The following is a 27563-nucleotide window of genomic DNA, read 5'->3' on the forward strand; positions in this document are numbered from 1 at the left end:
TCAGGCGAGTTTGCTGGCCAATCAAGCACAGTAATCCCATGGTCATTTAACCAGGTTTTGGTACTTTTGGCAGTGTGGGCAGGTGCCAAGTCCTGCTGGAAAATGAAGTCAGCATCCCCATAAAGCTCGTCTGCGGAAGGAAGCATGAAGTGCTCCAAAATCTCCTGGTAGACAGCTGCGTTGACCCTGGACTTAATGAAGCACAGTGGACCAACACCAGCAGATGACATGGCTTCTCAAATCAACACAGACTGTGGAAACTTCACACTGGACTTCAAGCATCTTGCAGTGTGTGCCTCTCCATTCTTCCTCCAGACTCTGGGTCCTTGGTTTAAATCAGGTTTCAATTCTCCATGTAACATTGTAATTATTTCTCTTATTTCTGTTTTCCATGACGATTACTTCATTTCCATCATTTCTGTAATTTCCTGTGCCATTTTATTCTTTCTGGGTTGGTATTATTCCAATTTTAAAAGTTTCGTTGTGTTCCTTTTTTTTCCCCAAAGTCAAGCAGCTTGCAGACAAAGAAATCCTCCCCAAAAGTTCTCATGGCTGTTATCACTAATAAAGTTCAAAATTTTCCAAAACAAAGGTTCCAAATTGCAGTATTCTTTCTTTCTCCTGAAGGTGTCTCTCTACAATCCACAATTCCTATCAGTTGTCTGACAAAGTATCCATTTTGTTTCAATCCATGTTAACAATCTTTACTAGTTTCTCTTTTCTTCTTTTTAACTTTGAAAATGCCAAATCAGTTTTATAGTCCAGTCCGAATTAAACAACACTTTTCCCCTCTTTTTTCTTCTTCTTCCTTCTGTTTATACAACACTTATGTTACAGGGCTTATTGTCCACTTTCTCTTTTATTTTTCTTAAAATTCAAAAAAAAGGATCTATTTATTTTCTTTCCAATCCTTTAGCCAATTTTGGGGTTATTTCTTCTGGTTTTTAAAGTTTTCCAATAATTTTTTTCAAAAGTCAATTTTCTTTTCGGGTTTTTGTCCCTTTAAATTGCGCTTCAGACAGCCTCTGTTCTTCCCCCCCATGCCCGTTAGCCGCTATTTTTACGCTGGGGTTTTTTCAGGTTTAAAAGGTTTTTTTTGTTGTTTCACCTGTGGGTTGGCTGTCACTCACCCGGCTTCAAAACTCCATTCCAGTCACCGCTCCTGCTCAATACTTAGCCTGGTTGCCCCAGCTTCTTGACAGCTGTAATGGCTGCCACCCCCGCTGCCGAATCGGAGAGAGTTTCCTCTGACCTTTGAGGAACTTGCCTGTTCCTCTTGGTCTTCCGAGATGCCTCTCCTTCTTCCCCATCCCTACAGGACGGTTCCGGTCCGAAGACCCCTCGGCAGCGGTTCGTCAGTCCGGGTTTTCGCGGAGCTCATCGGAGCCCGCTAATTCCCCGACTGTCTCGCCATGACGCTTCCGGTTGGACTCCCCCCCCCGGGCCTTGATCCTGGCAGTCATCAGGAAGGTTCTCACGGTAAAGGCGGAGGTGATCTTGATAGCTCCCTATTTTCCCAGGAGTTTAGAGTCACTTACTAAACATCCCAGCGTGCGCAGATTCCTCAGGGGCGCTTCCAACTTACCACCCACCTGTGGTTCACAGGTACTGTATCCCACTTGGGATCTGACTAAGGTTTTACAGGCACTTACAGTGAGTCCCTTTGAGCCCTTGAGGTCAGCCAGTCTACGTTTCCTTTCCCTTAAGGTGGCGTTTCCCACTCACAATTACATCAGCCAGAAGGATTTCGGAGCTGGCGGCTCTTTCTGTAAGACAGGACCTCTGCATATTCCACCCGGACAGGGTGGTCTTACGTTTGGACCCTTCTTTCATTCCTAAAGTTAATTCATGGTTCCACAGGGCCCAGGAGTTGATATTACCCAACTTCTGCCCAGGCCCGAGACATGCCCGAGAACAGAGATGGCACAAGTTGGATGTGAGAAGGGCCCTCCGTATCTACATTAAATGCACGTCTTCCTTCTGGAAAACGGAATCTTTCTTTTTTTTTTTTTTTAAACCATAAACATAAAACACAACTTTTCCAAAACGAAGCATTGATCCGGTCACAAATTAATACAAATCATTAACAAATCTTATTTTCCAATTAACACAACTTAATATTTTACTCTTGTTATTTCCCAAAATTGTATCAATTTAACTATGCCATTGTCCCAAAAAACCCGTTACTTAAATCTTAAATCCTAACCAAATATCATTCCATTTTTCTCTTTCTTTTTGCTTAGATGGATATATTTTAACAATATAAATCATTACAGTTATTGTAAGTATTTAAAAAATATTTTAACTATTGCTCCCAATATAATCATTTTCATTACTTTACTATTAATCCTAACACAATCATTTCATTTTTACTATCCCCAACATAAACATAGTTTCCAGCATAATCATTTTATTTTTACTGTTGAACCCAACATTATCATCTTAGTTTCTGTTATTAAACCCAATTTATTCATTTCATTTTTACTGTTAATCTAAATATCTTCTTATTTTGGCTGTCCTACCCAGCATAATAATTTTTATTTTTTGGCTGTTAATCCCAGCATAGTCACTTTATTTTTACTGTTAAACCCAGCATCATTATATTTGTTTTTATTATTAAACCCATCATAATCATTTCATTTTTACTGTTACTCCCAGCAAAATCCTCTTTGTTTTGCTGTTCTACCCAACATAATCATTTTTGGTTTTTTTTGGCTGTTAAACACAGCATAGTCATTTTTGTTTTTTGGCTGTTAAACACAGCATACTCATTTTTAATTTTTGGCTGTTAAACACAGCATAATCATAGTTAATGTTACTATTAATCCCAGCATGGTCCTCTTTTGATTGTTTCCATCCATCTATACATTGTTTATTTCAGTTAATCAAATTTTTCATTATCCCATTTTTTTTTTGACAGTTTAACATTGATACATGGTTCTTACTTAAAACATACCTTTGTATATATTTATAAATCTCTTTTCACATGCTTAATTTCTCTTATGTTCTAATTTCCATCAATATTTCAAGTTTATATATCTGTCATATTCTTCTCATATTCTTATTCATCCATATTTGTCTATAAAAACCTCCTTTTTATTATTACTATCCACCTATACCTTATTTCATTTTTAAATACATTGTTTTAATCTTCCAGCCGTGTATTCCTTATTTCTTCATTTTCTCGCCTGCTAGCATATATTTCCTTCCATTTTCAAAGTCTTCAAATTTTGTCCTCCATATGTCATATTAAATCTTTTTCTTATTTTTATTCCGGATATAATGCATCAAGTTCCCTTCTCTTGAGCCTGCACTAGATCCTTCTTTTATTCCTGCGCCAGTTTTTAAAATTATTATTGTTCCAATTATAGGAGTTCCATTATAATTTCCTTTTTTTTTATTGAAAAGTTTTTACAAACATTTTAACCAAGTTTTGAGCCCCACCTCCCTCCCCATTACCCCTCCCTCCCCTCCCCCTTCTCCCCCCCGACTTCCCAGAGCGAAATACGGTATTTCATTTAGCAATCTTAATCTAACATATGCTAACTATCTATAAACTCTTTTCATCCCTTTTTCACTTTAACTCCCTATTTACGTAGCTAAGTAATAACATATCTTCTTAAATCCAAATATTCATTCATATACTATTTGAAACTTTTTAGTCCCATATTTGTTTTGAATATAATCAATCCATCTTCTCCAGTCCACAATATATCTTTCTTGTGATTGGTCTTTCAAATATGCTGAGATTTTTGCCATTTCTGCTAAGTTCGATACTTTTAATGTCCATTCTTCTAAAGTAGGTAAATCTTCTTTCTTCCAATATTGCGCCACTAACAGTCTTGCTGCTGTTATTAAATTTAACATCAATTTAGTTTCAATAAGAGTACAGTCTGAGATAATATCCAACAAAAATAACTGTGGGGTGAAACTTATCTTTTTCTTAAAAATCTTCTGAATAATCTACCATATTTTTATCCAGAAAGCTTTAACTTTTTTACACGTCCACCATATATGATAATAAGTTGCATCATCACAATCACATCTCCAACACTTAGGTTGTTGGTTCAGATACATACATGCTAGTTTTTTAGGATCTAGATGCCATCTATAAAGCATTTTATAAAAATTTTCTCTCAAGTTTTGTGCTTGTGTAAATTTCACATTTCTAACCCAAATTTTTTCCCAAGTTTCCATCATTATTGGTTCCTAGATATTCTGTGCCCATTTTATCATACAATCTTTAACTAATTCAGTTTCTGAATCTATTTCTATCAATGCATTATATAACCTTGTTATATGCGATTGACCTTGATCTCTAATTTGTTTTACCAAATTTTCATCAGTTTTTATGATACCAATTTTCTGATCCTCTTTCCATCTCGCATGTAACTGTCCGAACTGAAACCAAGTCTGGGCTATCTTTTCTTCTCTTAATACATTTAAAGACTTTAATTGCAATGTATTCCCTTTCCATTATAAGAAGTTCCTTATATGTAGTCCTATCTTGTTTCTGTTCCACACTTATATTTTCTATCGCATGTCTGGGTATTGCCCATATAGGTATCTTATGATTTAATTTATATTGATATTTTCTCCAGACACGCAACAGAGCATTCCTTAATATGTGAGTCTTAAAAACATTATCCGCCTTTTTATCATACAACAGATACGCATGCCATCCATATAATAAATCATATCCCTCAATATTCAATATTCTATCTTCCGTTAGATTAAACCAGTCACTAATTGTTGATAAAACAGCTGCATCATAATATAATCTCAAATTAGGCATTTTAAGACCTCCTCTTTCACGTACATCTTGCATTATCTTAAGCTTTACTCTTGGTCTTTTCCCTGCCCAAATAAATTTATTAATACCTTTCTGCCATTCATTCAAGTTCGCATCTTTCTTAAGTATTGGTATCATTTGAAACAAGAATAAAAATTTTGGCAGGATATTCATTTTCACTGCTGCAATTCTTCCCAACAGGGACATCTGTAATTTATTCCATCTTTCAATCTCTTTTTGTACCTTTTGCCACAACAATTCATAATTATTTTTATATAATTTCACATTTGAAGCTGTAATACATACTCCCAAATATTTAACCTTTTTAACTATTTCAAATCCCTTTAATCTTTCTAGCACTTCTTTTTGTCTTGTAGTCATATTTTTTACTATTATTTTAGTTTTTTGCTTATTTCCAGTTGCAAGAAAAAGTATGTGAACCCCTTGGGATTACGTGGAGTTTTACATGAATTGGTCATAAAATGTGCTCTGAAATTCATCTAAGTCACAACAATAGAAAAACACAGTCTGCTTAAAATAATACTACACAAACATTAGATGTTGCCATGGTTTAATTGAACATAACATGTAAACATTCACAGTGCAGGGAGGAATGGCAGCAATAACCTCAACCAAAGTTTCCTGTAGTTGCAGATCAGACCTGCACAACGATCTGGAGTAATTTTGGACCAGTCCTCTTCACAAAACTGTTTCAATGTAGCAATATTCTTGGGATATCTGGTGTGAATCGCTCTCTTAAGTTCATGCCACAGCATTTCAATCGGGTTGAGGTCAGGACTCTGACTGGGCCACTCCAGAAGGCGTATTCTGTGCTGTTGAAGCCATTTTTTTGTTGAATTACTTGTATGCTTTGGGTCATTGTCCTGTTGCATCACCCATCCTCTGCGGAGCTTCAGTTGGCGGAAAGATGGTCGTATGTTTTCCTGCAAAATGTCTTGATAAACTCTGGAATTCATTTTCCCATCAATGACAACAATCCGTCCAGGCCCTGAGGCAGCAAAGCAGCCCCAAACCATGATGCTCCCTCCACCATGTTTTACAGTGGGGATGAGGTTTTGATGTTGGTGTGCTGTGCCTTTTTTTCTCCACACATAGTGTTGTGTGTTCTTCCCAAACAACTCAATTTTGGTTTCATCTGTCCACAGTATATTTTGCCAGTAGTGCTGTGGAACATCCAGGTGCTCTTTTGCAAACTTCAAACGTGCTGCAATATTTTTTTTGGACAGCAATGGCTTCCTCCATGGTGTCCTCCCATGTACTCCATTCTTGTTTAATGTTTTCCTTATTGTAGATGTGTCAACAAAAATGTTAGCATGTGCCAGAGATTTCTGTAGGTCTTTAGCTGACACTCTAGGATTCTTCTTTACCTCATGAAGCATTCTGCGCTGTGCTCTTGCAGTCATTTTTACAGGACGACCACGCCTAGGGAGAGTAGCAACAGTGCTAAACTTTCTCCATTTGTAGACAGTTTGTCTTACCATGGACACATGAACATCAAGGCTTTTGGAGATACTTTTGTAACCCTTTCCAGCTTCATGCAAGTCAACAATTCTTGATCGTAGGTCTTCTGAGAGCTCTTTTCTGCAAGGCATGGTTCACATCAGACAGTGCTTCTTGAAACCAGTAAACCCAAAACAGGTGTGTGTTTTTAAAGGGCAGGACAGCTGTCAGCAACACATCCAATATCATCACACTGATTGGAGTCAAGGTTGGCTCACTCCTGGCTCCAATTAGCTCTTGGAGAAGTCATTAGGCTAGGGGCTCACATACTTTTTCCTCCCTGCACTGTGAATGTTTACATGTTATGTTCAATTAAACCATGGCAACATCTAATGTTTGTGTAGTATTATTTTAAGCAGACTGTGTTTTTCTATTGTTGTGACTTAGATGAAGTTCAAAGCACATTTTATGACCAATTCATGCAAAACTCCACATAATCCCAAGGGGTTCACATACTTTTTCTTGCAACTGTATCTTAAATCCAGACACTCACCCGTACTGTATTATTATATCCATTAACTCTATAACCGATTTAGTTGGTTGGCTCAATGTAATAACCAAGTCATCTGCAAACACTCTTAATCTATAATCTTGATGTCTTATTTTAATCCCCTTAATTTTGCTTGAATCACGTATTTTAATCAGTAATATTTCCAATATTAAAACAAACAATAATGGCGACAGGGGACAACCCTGTCTTGTTCCCTTTTCAATTTTACAAATTTCCGTTAAACTACCATTAATTATTATTTGGGCTGTTTGTTCCTGATATATTGCCCTAATAGATCGTAAAAAAAAATCCCCGAATTCCATCTTATCTAATACTTTTAATAAAAATTGCCAATTCAGTTGGTCAAATGCTTTCTCAGCATCCAAAAAAATCAGCGCTGCAGGAATTTGGTTATTTATTTCCAAATACTCCAGTAAATTTATAATCTGTCTTAACGTTATATTTCATTTGTCTTCCACTTATGAATCCTGATTGGTCGTTATGAATTACTTGTTGCAGAACCTGCATTAATCTATTTGCTAATATTTTGGCAAATATCTTATAGTCAATATTTAAAAGAGAGATTGGTCTATAATTTTTTGGTTGACTAAGATCTTGGTCTTCCTTTGGAATCAGTGATATAAAAGCTGTCCTCCAGGATGGAGGCACTTCTCCTCCCATCTGAATTATTCTAAATAACTCCTTTAAAGGTTCCAACATTTCAACCTGTAAGCTCTTATAATAAGTAACTGTCAAACCATCTGTACCTGGTGTTTTACCCACTTTTAATTGTTTGATTGATAAGATAATTTCCTCAGAAGTTATTGGATAATTCATTCCATCCCTTTGCTCCTGTGTAACTATAGGAATATTCACTTCTTGTAAGTATCTATCTATATCTAAACCTTGAATTGTATCACTAGCTTATAACTTTGAATAAAATTCTGCGAATACCTTTTTAATAATATCTTGCTGATACACCTCTTTTCCTTTATACTCTATTTTCTCTATAGTACGTAATTTTTGTTTTTTCCTTAACATATAAGATAGCCATCTACCTGGTTTATTAGCATTATAAAAAGTATTAAGTTTGGCATATCGTAAATTAGTTGCCACCTGGTCTGCCATCAACATATTAAACTGCCCTTTCAACAGGTTTATTGTATCTTTCGCTTTCTTATCAGTTGGGTTCAAAATAAGTACTTTCTCTTTCTTCTTTATCTCCTCTTCTAACTCTTTCCTCTTTTGTTCTTTTCTACGTCTATATTTATTATTCAAATATATTAGAACTCCTCTCATATAAGCCTTACTTGCATCCCAAACCATTTCCATTGGAGTGCCCTTATGCATATTCATAACAAAAAATTCCTTCATTTGTTTTTTACATTCTTTCACATTTTCCTCATATCTAAACAAATTTTCATTTAACCTCCAAGATCTTCTATCCCCTTTTCCCTGATCCAATTCCTTCCAAACCGGACTATGATCTGATAACATCCTTGGACATATCTTAATCTTCTTTGCCCTAGAAAAAAAAATCATTGGTGATTAGTATAAAATCAATCCTAAAAAAGGATTGGGACTTCCGGGTTTGTTTGCCACCGGCGAAGACGGTCGCTTTTGAAGGACCGCCAGCCCCGCCGCCTGTAGAGCTGCTCCGAGTGAGGGGAGCGGCTTGAAAACTCCAAAATCCTGAGGATTTGAGGAGAAGAGGGAAGCAAGAGGCAGGTCGAGCCCCCGTGAACCCCCAGAAGTCTGCTACTGGGGAGGAAACGGGCGCGGCTCCCTTTCAACTTGCAGAGACTCCGGACGGCGTGGGACGACTCTGCCTGTCAGAGCAAGCCGGCTGCAGCAAACATCTAAATTGATTGGAAAATAATTTTGCTATAACACAACCTCAACCCCTAAACCAAGAAACTGCAAGTATTTCTTTGTTTTTGAACTTCTGATTTGGGAAAAGTTAGAGCGAGCGGAAACGGCTTGAAAAAATGGCGCCGTTCCAGTGTTAACAAGCTGAAAGGGAGAGTGATCTCGCAAAGCTATTTCAATAAGCTACATTGTAGCACTGCTTGTAGCAAGCGAACAGAGAAGAGTGGAAGAAAAATTCCTTTTTAAAATAAACCTGAGCTTGCTTCAGCTTATTTAATTTCTAATTTGATTAAATCTGGGGGACTTTTTCAAAGGACTTTGTGGAGGTGCAAAGGGAAAAAAAAAAAGACTTCCTTTTTTCAGAAAAGTTAATTTACGTGGCAGAATGGCTTCAAAGAAACAGGAAGGAAAGGCTGCAGGGGAGGGATCTCCCACTCACAAACCGGAACAGCAGCCCCCTCCCAGTCAGCAGAGTGAGGGAAAGGATTTTGATGTTCAAAGTTTGAAAGATTTTATTACCCAGGCTCTGGATGATAAATTTCAAAAATCACAACAGGAAATGAAGAAAGAAATTAATGAATTTAAAGAGGCAATGAAAGAGAATTATGACAAGGTGTCTGACAAATTGTCAAATGTGGTTTCTGATTTGGCAGAAACCATTACCAAAGTGGATTCCAAACTGGAAGAATTCAAATCAGAAGTTAATGTCAAAATGAAGGATACTGATTCTAAAATTGTTGATGTGGATAATAAAGTGCAGAGAGTTGAAAATGAAATTACAATGATACAGTTTCGATCCATGGAATTTGCTATTAGGCTTCGAGGAATAAAAGAGAATGATAGGCAAGATTTGAGACAGATTTGTTCTGATGCCCTGGCTGTATTGTTAAAAATTGATCCAGCAGATGTGGTCTATAAAATAGACAAAATTTACAGAGTGAATTCATGGGTGGCTAGACAAAGAAAATTGCCCAGAGATGTGGTGATATATTTTACTGACAGAAGAATAAGAAATGATATTTTGCAAAGATCCTTTCTTTCCTCTGTGCAAGTGGAGGGAGCTCAAATTGGAATCTACAAGGAATTACCACCTAAGATGTTAAAAGATCGAAAAGAATATAGGTTTCTAGTGAATGAATTGCAAAAGCAAGAAATACCATTCCGGTGGGATGCCCCAACTGGTATAATTTTGAAATATAATGGAGAGAGCCACCGATTGAATACTTTTCAGAAGGCGGAATATTTTTACTATAATATTCTTAAAGAAAGATCATCATCCCCACGTACATCTACAATGCTGGAGACAAAAAGTGATAAGGAAAAGCAATTTCAGCATGAGAGGGAACAACAGTCCAAGCAGATGGAATTAGTGGAAATGCAGGGAGCTGTTGGAGGAGGAGGCCTTATGGAGGAATCCCTGTTAGAATCTTCACCAATTTTGTCAACAAGAGATGCTGCTTTGGATCTAGCTTGGATGCCTGAAGTTAAGGACCAGCGTATAACTCGTGCAATTTCCAAGCAAATAAAAGAAAAACAACAACAAGAAAGTCAATATAAAAGGGGAACTAAAAGCACCACACAAAGTGAAGCCATGGGGGGAGCAAGGCCGAAGACCTCAGAAGAAACGAGGCAAGGCAGCTCATCGCTTCAGAAAGGTCAAGATGACAATTAGGCTTTTATCTTGGAATGTTAACGGATTAAATTCACCACAAAAAAGGAAGAAGTTATTTACATATCTGAGACAATTTAATAATGACATAATTTGTTTACAAGAAACTCATATTCGAACTCAAGATCATAAATACCTGATAAACTCTAAATTAGGAACACATTTTATAGCTTCAACTTCGGAAAAAAAGAATGGTGTGGTTATTTATGTAAATAAAAGATTGTCTGCTAAAATTATAGAAGCAGATGAAGGTGGTAGGTTTATCGCAATTGAATTGCATACAGCAAACGGTCAAATTCTTTTGATTGGAATTTATGCTCCGAACCAACAACAGGATCATTTTTATAAGACTTTACATAATAAAATATTGCAATGGGATTACAGATCTATTTTAATAATGGGAGATTGGAATGGAGTAATTGATTCTAAACTAGATAAAAAGAGTTTGGCGAAAGTAAGGATCAGACTACCACAGACTTTTTTTGATATGAAAGAAGATTTGGAATTAAAAGATATTTGGAGAATTTATAACCCAAAAGAATTGGACTATACTTTTTTCTCTGATAGACATAGATCTTTTTCCAGGATTGACTTTATTTTGTTATCAGACGATTTACTTGTTAAAACAAAAAGAACAAAGATATTTCCAAGAACTTTAACTGATCATAGTTCTGTATGGATAGAAATTGAGATGGGAAAGACTGAGAGAAGGTCATGGAGATTAAATGAAAATTTGTTTAGATATGAAAAAAATATAACAGAACTTAAAAAACAGATGAAAGAATTTTTTGAGATGAACTTGAATAAGGGCACCCCAATTGAAATTGTATGGGATGCGAGTAAAGCGTATATGAGAGGGGTACTCATTTATATGAACTCTAAACACAAACAGAATCGACAAAAGAAAAGACTCGAATTGGAAGTAGAAATAAAGAATAAGGAACAGCTACTCATTAAAAACCCAACAGATGAAAGAATATCTGGTGCTATAAAACTTTTGAAAGATCAATTTCAAATGCTTTTGGCGGAGCAAGCTGCAACAAACTTACAATATGCGAAACATAATACGTTCTGTAATGCTAATAAACCGGGAAGATGGTTGGCCTACACCTTAAGGAAGAAGCAGAGTATACGGACTATTGAGAGTATTGATATTGGAGGGAAAGAAATTTCTCAACAAAAACTGATTAAAGAAGTCTTCGTAGACTACTACACTAAATTATATGCTAAAGATGATATACAGAATGGACTTATAGAAAAATATCTAGAAGAGAAAAGAGTCTCAAAAATTACTAGCCAACAAAAAGAAAGAATGAACTATCCTATAACAGTCGAGGAAATAATCGCAGCAATTAAACAATTGAAAACAGCTAAAGCTCCTGGAACAGATGGATTGACTGCAGTGTATTATAAAACTTTACAAGCAGAAATGGTGGAACAACTTAGAGACTTATTTTGCAATATACAACAAGGGGGTAAAATACCCCCATCATGGAAATCAGCATATATTACTTTGATACCAAAAGAACAAGTAGGTCCTAAAAAACCGGAAAATTATAGACCAATATCTCTTTTAAATAATGACTATAAAATTTATGCAAAAGTATTAGCCAACAGATTGATGCCAGTAATCCAAGAGGTGATTCACGATGACCAAGCGGGATTTATAGAGGGCAGATACATGAAGGACAATGTAAGGCAAGTTATAGATTTATTGGAATATCTTGAGAAGAATAAACAGATCTCTGCAGTGCTGGTCTTCTTGGATGCGGAGAAGGCCTTTGATAGAGTGGATTGGAATTTTCTACTAAAGACTTTAAGAAAAATGGGATTTGGAGACCAATTTATACAGGCGGTCTCAGCAATTTACCAAGAACAAAAGGCACAGATTATTATTAATGGAAGTTTGACATCAGAGTTCAATATTGAAAAAGGGACCAGACAAGGCTGTCCGTTATCCCCATTGTTATTTATTTTAACACTAGAAGTCTTGTTGAACACAATACGGGATTCGAATAACTTGAAAGGTATAGTGATAAGGCAAGAGGATTACAGAATAAGGGCATTCGCAGATGATCTGGTTGTTACCCTAACACAGCCGATGGAATCAATAATCCAGATGAAAGACATTATACAAGATTATGGTACAGTATCAGGTTTTAGATTGAATCAGAAAAAAACTAAGATGATAGTTAAAAATATGACACAAGATCGACGACATGAATTTCAAAACAAGGCAGGTTTTGAGATTGTACCAAAGGTTAAATATCTAGGAGTTCAGGTTGCAGAATCAAACATTAAATTGTTTCAAAATAACTACGAAGTACTGTGGCGAGTTGTACAGAAAGATATGGAGATGTGGAAAAAACTGCAGCTGTCTTTACTTGGGAGAATAGCAGCAGTTAAGATGAACATTTTGCCAAGATTTCTTTTTTTGTTTCAAATGATTCCGGTGCTTAAAAGTGATAAACAATTGAAAGTCTGGCAAACTGGAGTGAATAAGTTTGTCTGGAACGAGAAAAAACCGAGAGTGAAATTGAAAATCATGCAAGATGTTCCAGAAAGGGGAGGTCTTAAACTTCCAAACCTACAGTTATATTATGAAGCAGCAGCTTTGACTTTAGCAAGTGATTGGTTTGGAAGGAAAAAGACTGGAATACTGAATATAGAAAGTTTTGATCTTGAATTTGGATGGCATGCTTATTTATTCTATGATAACAAAGTGGATAAAGTATTTAAAAGCCATATACTTAGAGATTCTTTGATGAGAGTTTGGAAGAAGCACCGATTCAAATGGGATTATAAAATACCGCTATGGCTGGATCTTGGTCATATTATGTGGAATACAAATATAATGTCACTCGGGGGGTTTTTATACAAAGAGGTTCTTTTTACAGATGCGGGCAGATGGCAGTTGAAGACATTACAGACACTGTTGGATGAAGGGATTAACTTAACTTGGTTTCAATATAATCAACTACAACTGAGATGGAAAGAGGACCAAAAAATTGGTATTATGTTGCATGAGGAAGAACTGGTTAGACGTATAAAAGAGAAAGGTCCAATGCATATTAAAAGACTTTATAATGTTTTGTTAGAAAGGGACTCAGAAACTGAATTAGTCAAAGATTGTATGATTAAGTGGGCACAAAATTTTGAAGAACCAGTGATGTTGGAAACATGGGAAAAAATTTGGGTTCAGAATGTCAAATTTACACAGTCGCAGAATTTGAGGGAAAATTTTTACAAAATGTTTTATAGATGGCATCTAGACCCTAAGAAACTGTCGTGTATGTACCCTAATGTTCAGCCAAAATGTTGGAGGTGTGATTGTACAGATACTACATATTATCATATTTGGTGGACCTGTAAGAAAGTTAAGGCTTTTTGGATAAAAATTTGGTGGGTCATGCAGAATATTTTGAAGAAAAAAATTCAATTTTCTCCACAATTGTTTCTATTGGGTATAGCTAAGGGTTTTACAGTGGACGAAACAAAGTTGATTTTGTATATGATTACAGCAGCGAGATTGTTGATAGGTAAATATTGGAAAAATGAAGCTTTGCCTACTGTTCAAGAATGGATTTTGAAGATGGCCAGTTTCGCTGAGATGGCGAAGATTTCAGCATATTTAAAAGACCGCTCACAAGAGACTTATGAATGTGAATGGAAAAAGTGGATAGATTATGTGCAGAACAAATATCAAACTAGGAAGTATCAAATAGCTTTTTATTGATAGTATTATATTATATTATATTAAGATAGAAATATTTGAACTATGTGAAGATGAAAAATAATACGGGGGTTGGGGGGGTTTAGAGCTCAAGGTTTTTTATATAAAGGGGATAATGATGGGGTATATTCTATGGAAGTCCGGGGGGGGGAGGGTTAGGGGGGGTTAGGGAGGGTGGGTTGGGGAGTTTGGGGTGGGTTAGGGGGGCGAAAATGGGGTGAAAATGTAATTGTAAAACTTTTACAATAAAAAAAAAAAATCCTAAAAAAGGATTGATGTCTGTCGGAGAAAAAAGTAAAATCTTTCTCTTCAGCATTTTGCTCTCTCCAAATATCTCTCAACTCCAAATCATCCATCATCTCAAAAAAAGATTTGGGCAGCTTAGCACGACTTTGAATACCTTGAAAGGGTCCTTTTTTATCTTTTTGTGTATCCAAAACTCCATTCCAATCTCCCATTAAAATAAAAGATCTATAATCCCATTGGGTTATCTTGTTATATAAAAGTTTGTAAAATTTTTCTTGCTGTTGATTTGGTGCATATACTCCACTTACAAGTGTTTTCTTCCCTTCTATTAAAAGTTCAATTTTAATATATCTTCCTTGCGTGTCAGCTTCAATTAATTTAGCTGTTAAATCCTTCTTTAAATATATAACTACTCCATTTTTCTTGTCTGGCGCCGAAGCAATAAAATGTGTTCCTAATCTAGAGTTTGTTAAATATTTCTGATCTTTTGTTCTAATATGAGTCTCCTGCAAACAGATAACATCATTTTTATATTGGTTCAAATAATGAAATATTTTCTTCCTCTTTTGCGGTGAATTTAAACCATTAACATTCCAAGTTAGAAATTTAGTCATCATTTTTTGTAACTTGAAGTTTCTGAAGCACATCCTGCAGATCCAGGTACACCTGCCTCTTTGGTTTTGCTCCTCCCACTACTTCCTTAGTAACTTCATGGGCTTTAATTTTAAATTGCTGTTCCTTTTGTTCTTGTTGTTTACGTCTAGATGCGGCTCTTGTCACTCTTTGTTCCTTTACTTCTTCTATTGGTACCAACGGCTGTTCAATATCCACTAATTGCTGTATCTCTTCTGCAGTCAGCGAGTTCATTCCTTCAGCTTGTATCTGCTTCCCTTCTGTTTTTTTGTGCCTTGTCCCTTCTTCATTTGTCTTTTTAGTTTCCGGAAATGGTGGGGGTCCAGCTTTCAATACATTGCTATAAAAATCTTTTGCTTTCAACATTGTATTAAGTCGATATCTTGTTCCTAAATAGTCCACCACTATTCCAACTGGTATATCCCATCTAAACCGGTGCTGTTGTTTTTTTAATTCATCTGCCAGAAAGGCAAACTCCTTTCTTTGTCTTAGAATTTTTGGGGGGATTGCTTTCATTATTACAACCTCTTGGTCTTCCACTTTAAATCTCTTGTCATAAAAAACTTGTATAATCTCATTTCGAATCATCCTTTTTGTGAAGTAAATCACAATATCTCTCAGAAGTTTCCTCTGCCTCGCAATCCCGGAATTAACATGAAATATTTTATCAATTTCCATTATAAGTTCCTCGGGTTGCCATCCCATTATAGGTGCAAAAGCCTTTGCAAATATCTCTCTCAGATTTTCTTGCTGATTCTCTTTCATTCCTCTTACTCTCAACGCAAATTCCATCTCTATATTGAGACATTACTGCCTCTTCTTCAAACCTCTCCATCTTATTTTGAGCATCAATCATTTCCTCTTCCAATTTTAAATTACTTTGACTAATTTCTACCACCGCTTCGTCCAACTCCACAATATACTTAGCCAACCCCTGAAATGCCATTACCATATCTTCTCTCATTTCCTTATTCTTAGTATTGATAGTTTCTCTAATTTCACCCACTTCATCTGACATTCCTTCCATCCCTTTCATTATTAGTTCCATTTTATTATTCATTTGCTCCATCTTACTATTCGTTTCTTCCATTTTGACTTCTATTTCTTTGGTTTGAGATTTTAAAGCCTCCTGTAAATCCCTTAGTGTCAGTGGTGGTTGTGATTGTAATTTCCTTTTCTTTTCACCAAAATCAAACTGCCTGCAGACAAGAAGAAAAACCTCCTCCACAAAATCCCAAGGCTATTATCTGTAAAGTTCAGAATTTTCCATAACAAAGACAAATTGCAATGTTCCTTTTTAAGCCAGAAGGTGTCCCTCTACAATCCACATTTTCCATTAGTCATGCACGTATCCATTTTGTTTCAGTTATATAACAGTCCAATTTAATTACTCTTCTTCCTTTGATTTTAAGAATATCAAATCTTCTTCTTTTTTAAGATCCAGTTCAAATTTTAAAATATCCAGTCTTTTCACCATGTCTCGATATTTAATCCCATTAGCTCTGTTCAAGAGTTAGTTGTTTATCGGGTCTTTGTCTCTTTAAAGTTACATTTTAAACTTTCTATAGCCCCTTTGTTGTTCAGCCGCTGTTTTAAGGCTAGGGGTCTTATAGTTAAAAATATTGCTCTAAGCGTTGTTACAAGCCTGGGTTGGTTGTCACTCACTCGGCTTCAAAAAGCTCCGTTTCACTCCACTTTCCTCCTGCACATCTCTTAGCCCGGTTGTCGCAGCTTCGTGGCAGCTGCCATGGCTGCCGCCCCCCGCCACCGACTCACAGAGGGTTCCCTCTGACCTCCGAGGAACTTGCCTGTTCCTCTTGGTCGTCTGAGGTACCCCTCCTTCTTCCCCGTCCCTGCAGGACGGTTCCGTTCCGAAGACCCATCGGCGGCGATTCGGTAGCCGGAGTTTTCGCGCCGCTCATCAGAGCCCGCTATTTCCCCGACTGTCTCACCGCGACGCCAAACCGGAAGTCGAAAACGGAATCTTTATCTCCTTTCAACCATCTACACTAGGACACAGGATCACTCCTTCGATGGTGGGTCGCTGGATTAGAGCTTGCATTTCCAAAGCATATGAGGTGCAACACCTACCTACACCTAGGCACATAGCGCATTCCACCAGAAGTGCGGCCATGACTGTGGTGTGGGCGACACAGGCCTCTATTGAGGAAGTGTGTCAGGCAGCTACCTGGTCCTCCCCATCTCCATTTATTCGGCACTATAAGTTAGATTCCTTTGCCTCGGCGGAGGCAGCCTTTGGGAGGCGAGTCCTCCAGAGAGTTCATCGTGTCGGGGGGGACTTGGGACCAGACTGCTCCCACCCGTAGGGGACAGGCAGCCTTTGGTATGTCCCATTCCTGGATGCTCTCGTACAGCTCTAGGGAGAACGGGTGTTGGTCCTACCTGAACACCATTTCTAGTAGAGCTGGAAGAGAGCATCCAGCCCCACCCTTATTAACGTCTGGTCCACAGTCCGGGAGGGGCTACTGTTTTGCAGGTCACAAGTCTATTCATCACTATGCCTTCGCCGAAGTGGGGAATCACCAGACATGGTGTTCTGCCCCAGCTACGGATTCCAAAGAACACAGCACACACAAACTCTGAACATGTTGTGACTCCGGCTCCCGAGCCTGTCCTCACGGAGGAAGATGACTCTGAAAGTGATGGGGAGGAAGTGACAAAGCCTCCCTCTCCAGGACCCTCCTTTCTGGCAACGCCTCAGGTTCCAGCTGAAGGCCAGGATGAAGGCATGTCGGAGCACCCACTAATAAGGAGTGATGAAGATCAATCTTGGATTGATCCCAGGCAGCGTCAGAAGGAGAGGCGTGCGCAGCAAAGGAAGAGGTGTGGAAGGGCCAGAGATTGCTGAGTCACTGAGCCATGCCCCACAGGGGATAAAAGTGGGTGGGGTTGCTCTGCAGGCTCTGTGATGGACAAAAACTGCATATCTTGAGCTCCAGATGGGATATCTTTCGGAATTAAGGCTTGGACTTTGTGAATGACTTCTGACTACTCTTTTGTGCCTTGTGAACTCTTGGTTGCCCCAGCAACGGACTACAGATACGCTGACTTCTGTTTCTAGAGGTGATAAGAAACTTGGCAGGCATTCGGAAAGTAGCTGCCAGCACTTATCTGCCAAAGGATTCAGGTCAGCTTGTAAAAATAAATTACTGGTAGATGTCTTTTGCTCGTGTGTCTGCCTATGTGAGGTGGGGGGGACAGAACAGAACAAAACTTAGTTTACTCAAATAACAAATTTTTAGCAAATGCCGGCTGTTAATAAAGCATTTTTAACAGCCTGCCAGAATTCCATAGATAAGATAGTCAGAGTCTTACTGGAGTTGGCAGAAAGCCCAGAAGCAAGGTTGCAGAGACATCCCAATGCGATGATTAGCGAACTAAAGTTGTTTCCTGCAGCTTGTTACAAGCTGCGTACTTTCTTAAATAGGCTAAGGGAGTGGCCAATTAGCCCCAAGCCTTACTCTCGAGGAGTCCTCTTCCTGAGGAACCACTCCTGCCTTTTGGCAGCTCTGCGTGCCTGTGCATTGAGAAGAGGCTCCTCCTCTTCATCCTCTTCACTTAAAGGAGCCTCTGGAGGTTCTGAAGGCCCTGACTGAATCCCTGCCTCTGGCACCACATCTTCAGCCTCCTCGCTGTCCGACTCGAGCGCCGGCTGCACAGGCTGCTGGCACAGCACCACACCAGCCTCCTCATCATTGGGATCAGCAACAATCCACGCAGGCCGCTGGCCGGCCACAACACAAGGAGGGAGTGACCAGAGATGCAAATAAGATCACGTGCTCAGTCTCCATGCAGAAGATAGAGCTACTACCCATTCCTGGATGCTGTCTTCCAGCTCTGCTAGAAATGGCGTTCAGGTAGGACCAACACCCATTTATTTTGGTATGTTATGAACATAGCAGTTGTGCTTTATTATTCTGGATTAGATTTAGCATGTTCTTTGAAACCTGCTGGTCTGTCTATGTAAGAATTCTGCCTTCAGCCATGGGGAGTCCAGACTGCATTAGAGAGGATCACACCTACAAAGTGAGAATGAGATGACTGACTGATATTTCATTTCTAAATCATAGAATCATAGAGTTGGAAAGGTTCTCAGAGGTCATAGATTCTCTTTTTCTATGAAGGATCAGCTAAAGCTGACATAGTAAAGCTGACTTAATGTATTCAATTCTGGGGAGTGTAATATTTTCCCAGAAACAACATTTTTGTGGTTTAAATGTTTGGAAAATGAAAGGAGAGGGAATAAGCACAAAGAAATATGCACAGGCTTTGCCCTTTTTTTATAAATGTGTAGCCAGTTGTTGTTGTTTTTTTTTTAAAAAAAACTTTTGGCTTTAAATAGGCAATCACTTTCTATTCTTTATTTTCCCCTCCAGGGTTCCACAGTAGCAAGAGAAGCCAGCGACAAAGAAAAGGTAAAAGTTGCTGTTGGAGAAAGTTTTAAAATAAAAATCTTGGTGTTTTGGTGTGAATAAACCTATAAAATGTGACTGTCCTATGGTGTATAACAGATGAAAGTTCATGTTGAGAAACTGGGAAGATGCAGTACCTTGCAACATATAGGTAGAATTAGGAAAGAGCATATAATGATTATGTCCCTATCTTTCATGTCATATATTTGCATTCTTTTTTCAATAAAGCATTTATTTTTAAGTTTTGTAAGAAAACGCATATTTTAAAAGTAGGCTGCATTTGATAATCAAAATCATATAAAAACTTCAAAGTTTAGTAGAATCTGGAAATAAATACATAAATTAGCAGTTTGGCATAATATTAAAATAACACTATTAATTAGTGCTTAAAACAATGAGTGCTTATCAAAATAAACATCTGTTTCTATTCTGCTGTATGGCTTAAACTCTTGTTTGGGAGTAGAGTGTTTGTTCAATGTCAGGGTGGGATAGCCTTTTAGTATTTAAGTGTTGGGGAAATTCATATCAAAGATTAACAAAAAAGGAGACATCAGTCAAAAGTGGATATCCTCTCGCCTTCCATTTCTCACCTATACACATATATTATTATTATTATTATTATTATTATTATTATTATTATTATTATTATTATTATTTATTTATTTATTTATTTATTTATTTATTTATTTATTTATTTATTTATTTTGTATACCGCCCTTCTCCTGAAGGACTCGGGGCGGTGAACAGCCAGCAGATAAAATACAGAAAATACAAAAATTAAAACAATATTAAAAAACCAATTAAATTAATTTGGCCCACAGTTAAAACACCCCCATATTAAAAACCCATAATTTAGCAATTTAAAATTAAAGTAATTTAAAAAATATGGTCAGGTCAGCCCAGCTTGATGAAACAAAAATGTCTTTAAGGCACGGCGGAAAGTGCGCAGATCCGGGATCCGCCGTATCTCCGGGGGCAACTCGTTCCAGAGGATCGGTGCCCCCGCAGAGAAGGCTCTCCCCCTGGGGGCCGCCAGCCAACATTGTTTGGCCGACGGAACCCTGAGGAGCCCCTCTCTGTGGGAGCGTACTGGTCGGTGGGAGGCTACTGGTGGCAGAAGGCGGTCTCGTAAATACCCGGGCCCTAAGCCATGGAGCGCTCTAACCAAAACCTTGAAGCACACCCAGAAGACCACTGGGAGCCAGTGCAGCTTGCGCAGGAGAGGTGTTACATCACCACCCGCGCGGCCGCATTCTGGACCAGTTGGAGCCTCCGGGTGTTCCTCAAGGGGAGCCCCATGTAGAGAGCATTACAGTAGTCCAAGCGGGACGTGACGAGGGCATGAGTGACTGTGCGTAAGGCATCCCGATCCAGAAAGGGACGCAACTGGTGGATCAGGCGAACCTGATAAAAAGCCCCCCTGGCCACAGCCGTCATAGGCTCTTCCAAAGACAGCCGTGTATCCAGGAGGACACCCAAGTTGCGAGCCCTCTCTGGGGGCCAACGACTCGCCCCCAAAAGTCAGCGATGGTACCAACTGACTATATTGGGATGCTGGAAGCCACAGCCACTCGGTCTTGGACGGGTTGAGCCTGAGCCTGTGTCAAGCTTCGTTGTTATCTCCAAATAAATGAATTTCCAAACGCCTGATCTTTGAGGAAATTTTTCTCTTTATTGAGCATAACGAACTGACCCTGACTCAATGCGCAGTTAGCACTGAACTTTGGCCCCCCCAAAACCTCTCTTTCCGGTTCCCAATTCTCTGCGTCTCATTGGCCATCTTCCAAGTCACTCTTCTCATCCCATCTCCGTCAGTTCACAGGAATGTCCCCCCCCCATCCCATCTCCGTGGAGACAGTTCTTCAGGGGAATTAAGTAGGTGAAAGTTCAAGCCTCTCCTCTCCGTCCTTATGGCAGCTTGGAAGCTGACATCCGTCCCCTCTCCCTTCATTCTCTCAGTGAGGCCTGCGCAAGACACACAACAAGTTTAGTGCCTTTACCCCGTCCGAGAGTGTGTCCCACCCCCTCCCGGCTTGTCCGGGTGATCTGCATGGAATTTAGCTATAAGGCGGTCAGCTTGGATGTTTGTGCTCTTCACCCAGGAAGCTTCTGACAAAGGGTAACCCTTCCACTTAATTAAGTATTGGAGGCGCCCCCTGTGCCACCTCGAATCAAAAATTCGCTGTACTTCATAGTGGGTGTGGCCTCCAATAATCAAGGGTCCTGGGGGATCACGTGGCACCGGCCTTAAAGTTGACCCTACCACAGGCTTCAGGAGGCTACTGTGAAAAACGGGGTGTATCCTCCCTAGTAACCGGGGCAACTGCAATTGTACTGTAACTGGGTTGATTATTTTTACTATCGGAAATGGTCCTATAAATTTCGGGCCCAGTTTCCTGGTCGGGAGTCTGAGTCTTAAATACTTGGTGGAGAGGTAGACCTTCTCCCCTACTCGGAACGGCCTTTGGGGGGGCTCGGTGCTTATCTGCTTGTTTCTTATAAGACCGTGCCGCCTTGTCTAATGCCTTCTTGACGTTCTCCCAGGTTTCTCTCAGCATTGCCATCCAGTCGGTCAAGCTAACTGAGGAAGGAGGTTCCCTTGGGTACTCCGGCATGGGGACGAAATCCATGCCGCTCACTATCTTAAATGGGGTTAGTGCTGTGCTACTGTGGACAGCAATGTTATATGCGACCTCCGCAAACGATAAGAGGTCCGCCCAGTTCGATTGTTGGTAGTCAACGTAGCACCTCAGGTACTGCTCTATCATGGCATTCAATCTCTCCGCCCCCCCATTGGTGCTCGGGTGAAACGCTGAGCTGAGGCCTTGGGATGATCCTATGGATCGAAGGAATTCCCTCCAGAATTTCGCTGTAAAGTGGACACCTCGATCGGAGATGATTCTTCTGGGTACTCCGTGCAGGCGGTAGATGTGTTTCACGAACAGTTTGGCCAATTGGCGAGCTGAGGGTAGTCCACTGCAGGGTGTGAAATGTGCCTGTTTGGAGAATAAGTCTATTACAGTCCAGATCACTGTGTTTCCACCGCTCCTCGGCAGTTCGACTATGAAGTCCATAGCAATCTCCTCCCATGGCCTTGACGGTTCAGCTACTGGCTGCAGCAGCCCGGGAGGTCTTCCTGGTCGGGTTTTTTTTTTTTTTTATTGAAAAGTTTTACAAAAAAACAAGAATTTTCTTCCCCCCCATGTTCCCCCCACCCTTTCCCTCCCCTCATCCCACCCTCCCCCCCAGACTTCCCAGAGCAAAATACAAGGTTGCTTAACGCATTGTAAGCCGCCCTGAGTCTCCGGAGAAGGGCGGCATATAAATCAAATTAAAAAAAAAAAAAGGTATTTCATTTAACAATCATAAGATAGATTAACCTACTTATCCTCAGACTACTAACTCCCCCCCTGAAACCTTAACTCCACTATAGATAACATAATACTTCTAATACTTAACGTTCATTCATAAGCTATTTGATATTTTCTTGTCTGATACTTATTTTGAATATAATCAATCCATCTTCTCCATTCCGATACGTATCTTTCTTGTGTATAGTCCTTCAAGTACACTGAGATTTTCGCCATTTCTGCTAGGTTCGTTACTTTCAGTATCCATTCTTCAATAGTAGGCAAAGAGTCCTTCTTCCAATATTGCGCTACCAACAGCCTAGCTGCTGATATTAAATTCAAAATCAATTTAGTCTCTGATACTGTACAGTTCGTAGTTATACCCAATAGGAACAATTGAGGAGTAAATTTCAACCTTCTTTTCAAAATATTCTGCATCACCCACCAAATTTTTATCCAAAATGCCTTGATTTTCTTACAGGTCCACCATATATGATAATAGGTTGCATCATTACATTCACATCTCCAGCATTTAGCTTGCAAATTCGAGTACATACATGATAATTTTTTTAGGATCTAAGTGCCATCTATAAAACATTTTATAAAAATGCTCTCTCAAATTTTGTGCTTGCGTAAATTTAACATTTCTGACCCAAATCTTTTCCCACGTTTCCATCATCACTGGTTCCTGAAAGTTTTGTGCCCATTTTATCATACAATCCTTAACCAATTCCGTTTCTGAATCTTTCCAATAATGCATTATACAACCTTTTAATATACATCTGACTTTGATCTCTAATCCGTTTCATCAGATTTTCCTCATTTTGCATAACACCAAATTTTTGATCTTCCCTCCATCTAGCTTGAAGCTGACCATACTGAAACCAAGTATAAATTATCCCTTCTTCTTTTAATTCATCTAAAGATTTCAGTTGCAACTTACCCCTTTCCAAAAAAAGAAGCTCTTTATAAGTAATCACCTCTGTTTTTTGCTCTATACTTATATTTTCTATTGCATGTCTGGGATTTGCCCATATGGGTATCTTATAATTTAGCTTATATTGGTACTTTTTCCAAACCCTCAACAACACATTTCTAAGTATATGACCCTTAAACACTTTATCCACTTTTTTTCATATAACAAATAAGCATGCCATCCATATAACAAATCATAACCTTCTATGTTTAACATTCTTTCTTCAGTTAAGTTAAACCAATCACTAATTTGTGATAAAGCAGCTGCTTCATAATACAATCTTAAGTTAGGCATTTTAAGACCTCCTCTCTCACGTATATCCTGTATAATTTTCAGTTTCACTCTTGGTTTCTTCCCAGCCCAGATGAAAGTATTAACCCCTTTCTGCCATTCCATCAAATTTCCATCTTTCTTAAGCACTGGTATCATTTGAAACAAAAATAAAAACCTAGGTAGTACATTCATTTTTATTGCTGCTATCCTTCCCAGTAATGATAGTTGTAACTTTTTCAAATTTTCCATTTCTTTCTGTACTTTTTGCCAAAGAATTTCATAATTATTTTTAAACAATTTCGTGTTTGAGGCTGCAATATATACTCCTAGATACTTAACCTTCTTAACTATTTCAAACCCCGTTATTCTCCCTAAGTCTTCTCTTTGAGTTATGGACATATTTTTAATTATCATCTTTGTCTTATGTTGATTTACTTTAAATCCAGATACTTTGCCATATTGAGCTACTATGTCCAACATATAGGGAGCCGCTTCTATAGGTTGAGATAAAGTAACAACCAGGTCATCTGCAAACGCTCTTAATCTATAATCCTGCTGTCTAATTACAATTCCTTTTATTTTATCAGAGTCACGTAACTTATTCAACAAAACTTCTAAAGTTAAAATAAACAACAATGGCGACAAGGGACAACCCTGCCTAGTACCTTTCTCAATTTTAAACACATCTGTTAAACCTCCATAACTATTATTTGTGCTGTTTGTTCCTGATATATTGCTCTAATTGAATGTATAAAATGCTCCCCAAAATGCATTTTTTCTATTATCTTAAACAGAAATTGCCAATTCAATCGATCAAATGCTTTCTCTGCATCCAAAAATACGAACGCTGCAGGGACCTGGTTGTTTTTTTCCAGATATTCCAATAAGTTTATAATTTGTCTAACATTATATTTCATTTGCCTCCCTTTTATAAAGCCTGATTGATCATTATGAATTGTTTGTTGCATAACTGGCATTAGTCTATTCGCTAATATCTTAGCAAAAATTTTATAATCTGTGTTCAAAAGTGAAATTGGCCTAAAATTTTCAGGTTTAGTACAATTTTGATCTTCCTTCGGGATTAGTGAAACAAAAGCTGTTCTCCAAGAGGGTGGGACTCCTCCCCCTAATTGAATTTTACAAAATAGAACTCTAAGCGGTTCTACCATTTCAAGCTGTAAATTCTTATAATAAACAGCTGTTAATCCATCTGTTCCCGGAGCTTTCCCTATTTTTAATTGCTTAATTGCATCAGTAATCTCATCAGAAGTTATTGGTTGATTCAATCCTTCCCTCTGTTCCAACGTTAATTCAGGAATATTCCCTTCCTTTAAGTATCTATCTATACCTTGTATTGAGTCACTAGCATATAACTTTGTATAAAATTCAAAAAAGCCTTTTTGATCATATTCTGTTGGTAAACTTGCTTACCTCTAAATTCTATCTTACCATTTTTTTTTATTTTTTTTTATTTGATTTATATGCCACCCTTCTCCGGAGACTCAGGGCGGCTTACAATGCGTTAAGCAATAGCCTTCATTCTTTTGTATATTTTTTTTTATACAAAGTCAGCTTATTGCCCCCACAAACTGGGTCCTCATTTCACCTACCTTAGAAAGGATGGAAGGCTGAGTCAACCTTGAGCCTTGGAGAGATTCGAACCAGCAGAAATTGCAGGCAGCTGTGTTAATAACAGGGTACACTAAACCACTGTACTATCAAGGCACTGTACTACCAATGACTCGTGATTTCTGTTTTTTCCTCAACATGTAGGCCAACCACCTACCTGGTTTATTGGCATTACAAAATGTGTTATGTTTAGCATATTGCAAGCTAGTTGCCACCTGATCAGTCATTAACATATTAAATTGCCCTCGTAGTATATTTATTGTTTCTTTTACTTTCTTGTCTCCTGGATTAAATATAAGTAATTGTTCTTTCTTTTTTATTTCTTCCTCTATCTCTTTCCGCTTCTTTTGTTGTTTTAGTCTATATTTATTATTCATATGTATTAACATACCCCTCATATAAGCCTTACTAGCATCCCAGACCATTTCCATAGATGTACCCTTATTCATATTAATAACAAAAAAATCTTTCATTTGTTTTTTAAGCTCTTTCACATTTTCTTCATATCTAAATAAATTTTCATTTAACCTCCAAGACCTCCTTTCTCCCCTCTCCTGTTCAAATTCCAGCCAAACCGGACTGTGAACAGTTAAAGTTCTTCGACATATCTTCGTCTTCTTCACCCTGGAAATAAAATCATTTGTGGTTAGTATAAAATCAATCCTGGAGAAGGATTGATGTCTATCAGAAAAAAAAGTAAAGTCTCTTTCCTCCACATTACGTTCTCTCCAAATATCTCTCAGTTCTATATCTTCCATCATATCAAAAAAAGATTTAGGTAATTTTGCACGTGTTGAGATCTTTGATAAACTTTTTTTATCTTTCTGTGTGTCTATTACTCCATTCTAGTCACCCATTAATATAAAAGATTTGTCTTTACAGCAAGATTCGTAGCCATTTTAATGGCTGCCTGGTTATCTTCATAAACCGTAATAGGATAATCCATTTTGAATCCAATATCTTCCATCAACTGTTTATAATAAATCAGTTCAGTACATGTAAGTGATAGACAAGAAAACTCCGCTTCCATGGTAGACAAACTGATGTGTTTCTGGCGAATTGATTTCCATCCAATCAGGCAGTTATCCAACATGATTGCTATTCCAGACGTAGATTTTCTGGCAAAACTGGCATCAGCATATGCCTTTAATATCATATTGGCATTTGGTTCTAAATACATAGCAAAATGCAATGTTCTTTTAAGATACCTAAGAACACGTTTAGCAGCCTGCCAATGCCTATCAGTAGGCTCTGAACTATATTGTGCTAGTTGATTAACACTAAAAGCTATATCAGGCCGTGTCCAGTTGCTCAAATACGACAAACTGCCTATTAATGATTGATACAGTTCTTTACTGAACTGTGGACTCTGCAAACTATCCTGCTGGAATTCTTGTGTCATAGGAGTCTTGGCAGGTTTACATAATTCCATCCCATATTTTTTCAACAATTTGCAGATCTTATTAGACTGTGATATTTTAAATCCTCTAGATGTTTTTAGGATATCCAGCCCTAGATAATGCCGTATATGTCCTAGATTTCTAAGTTTAAATTTTGTTTGCAACTGACCGATAATCTCTCTGGCCTCAGCGTCAGTTCTGGTAATTATGGCAATGTCGTCTGTAAAGAGTAACAAGAATGAAACACATCCATCCTGTTCTTTTTTAAACAGACATTTATCTGCTACGCCCTCATAGAACCCAATGTTATGTAATTCCTGCACTATACATTGGTTCCACTCGTAACCTGATTGCCTTAAACCATATAGGCTTTTTTGTAGCCTCCAACACTCAGTTCTATCCTGTGTATCATAACCAGGAGGTTTCTTCATATATATTGTATGCCTCAATGGAGCGTTCAAGTAAGCTGTCTCAACATCTAAATGAGTAATAGAGCATTTATTTCTAGCTGCCCAAACAAGCATCGTTCTCAAAGTGCTTGCTCGTAGA

At 38.3% G+C, this 27563-nt stretch overlaps 1 protein-coding gene across 5 annotated transcripts in view; it reads left to right on the forward strand.

Moving 5' to 3' along the window:
* Positions 1-27563, forward strand: part of LOC139317411 (phosphatidylinositol 5-phosphate 4-kinase type-2 beta) — a 144779-nt gene that overhangs the window by 66071 nt on the left and 51145 nt on the right. For all 5 annotated transcript variants that reach the window (XM_070944456.1, XM_070944458.1, XM_070944459.1 and 2 more), the window contains one exon: positions 19351-19389. In XM_070944456.1, the coding sequence (XP_070800557.1) occupies positions 19351-19389 (39 nt within the window). The remainder of the gene's footprint in view (positions 1-19350; positions 19390-27563) is intronic.

This window comes from Pituophis catenifer, unplaced genomic scaffold (assembly GCF_029215685.1).
Source record: "Pituophis catenifer annectens isolate HBS135680 unplaced genomic scaffold, rPitCat1.0.hap2 SCAF_5, whole genome shotgun sequence".
In the NCBI taxonomy this organism is placed as follows: Eukaryota; Metazoa; Chordata; class Lepidosauria; order Squamata; family Colubridae; genus Pituophis; species Pituophis catenifer.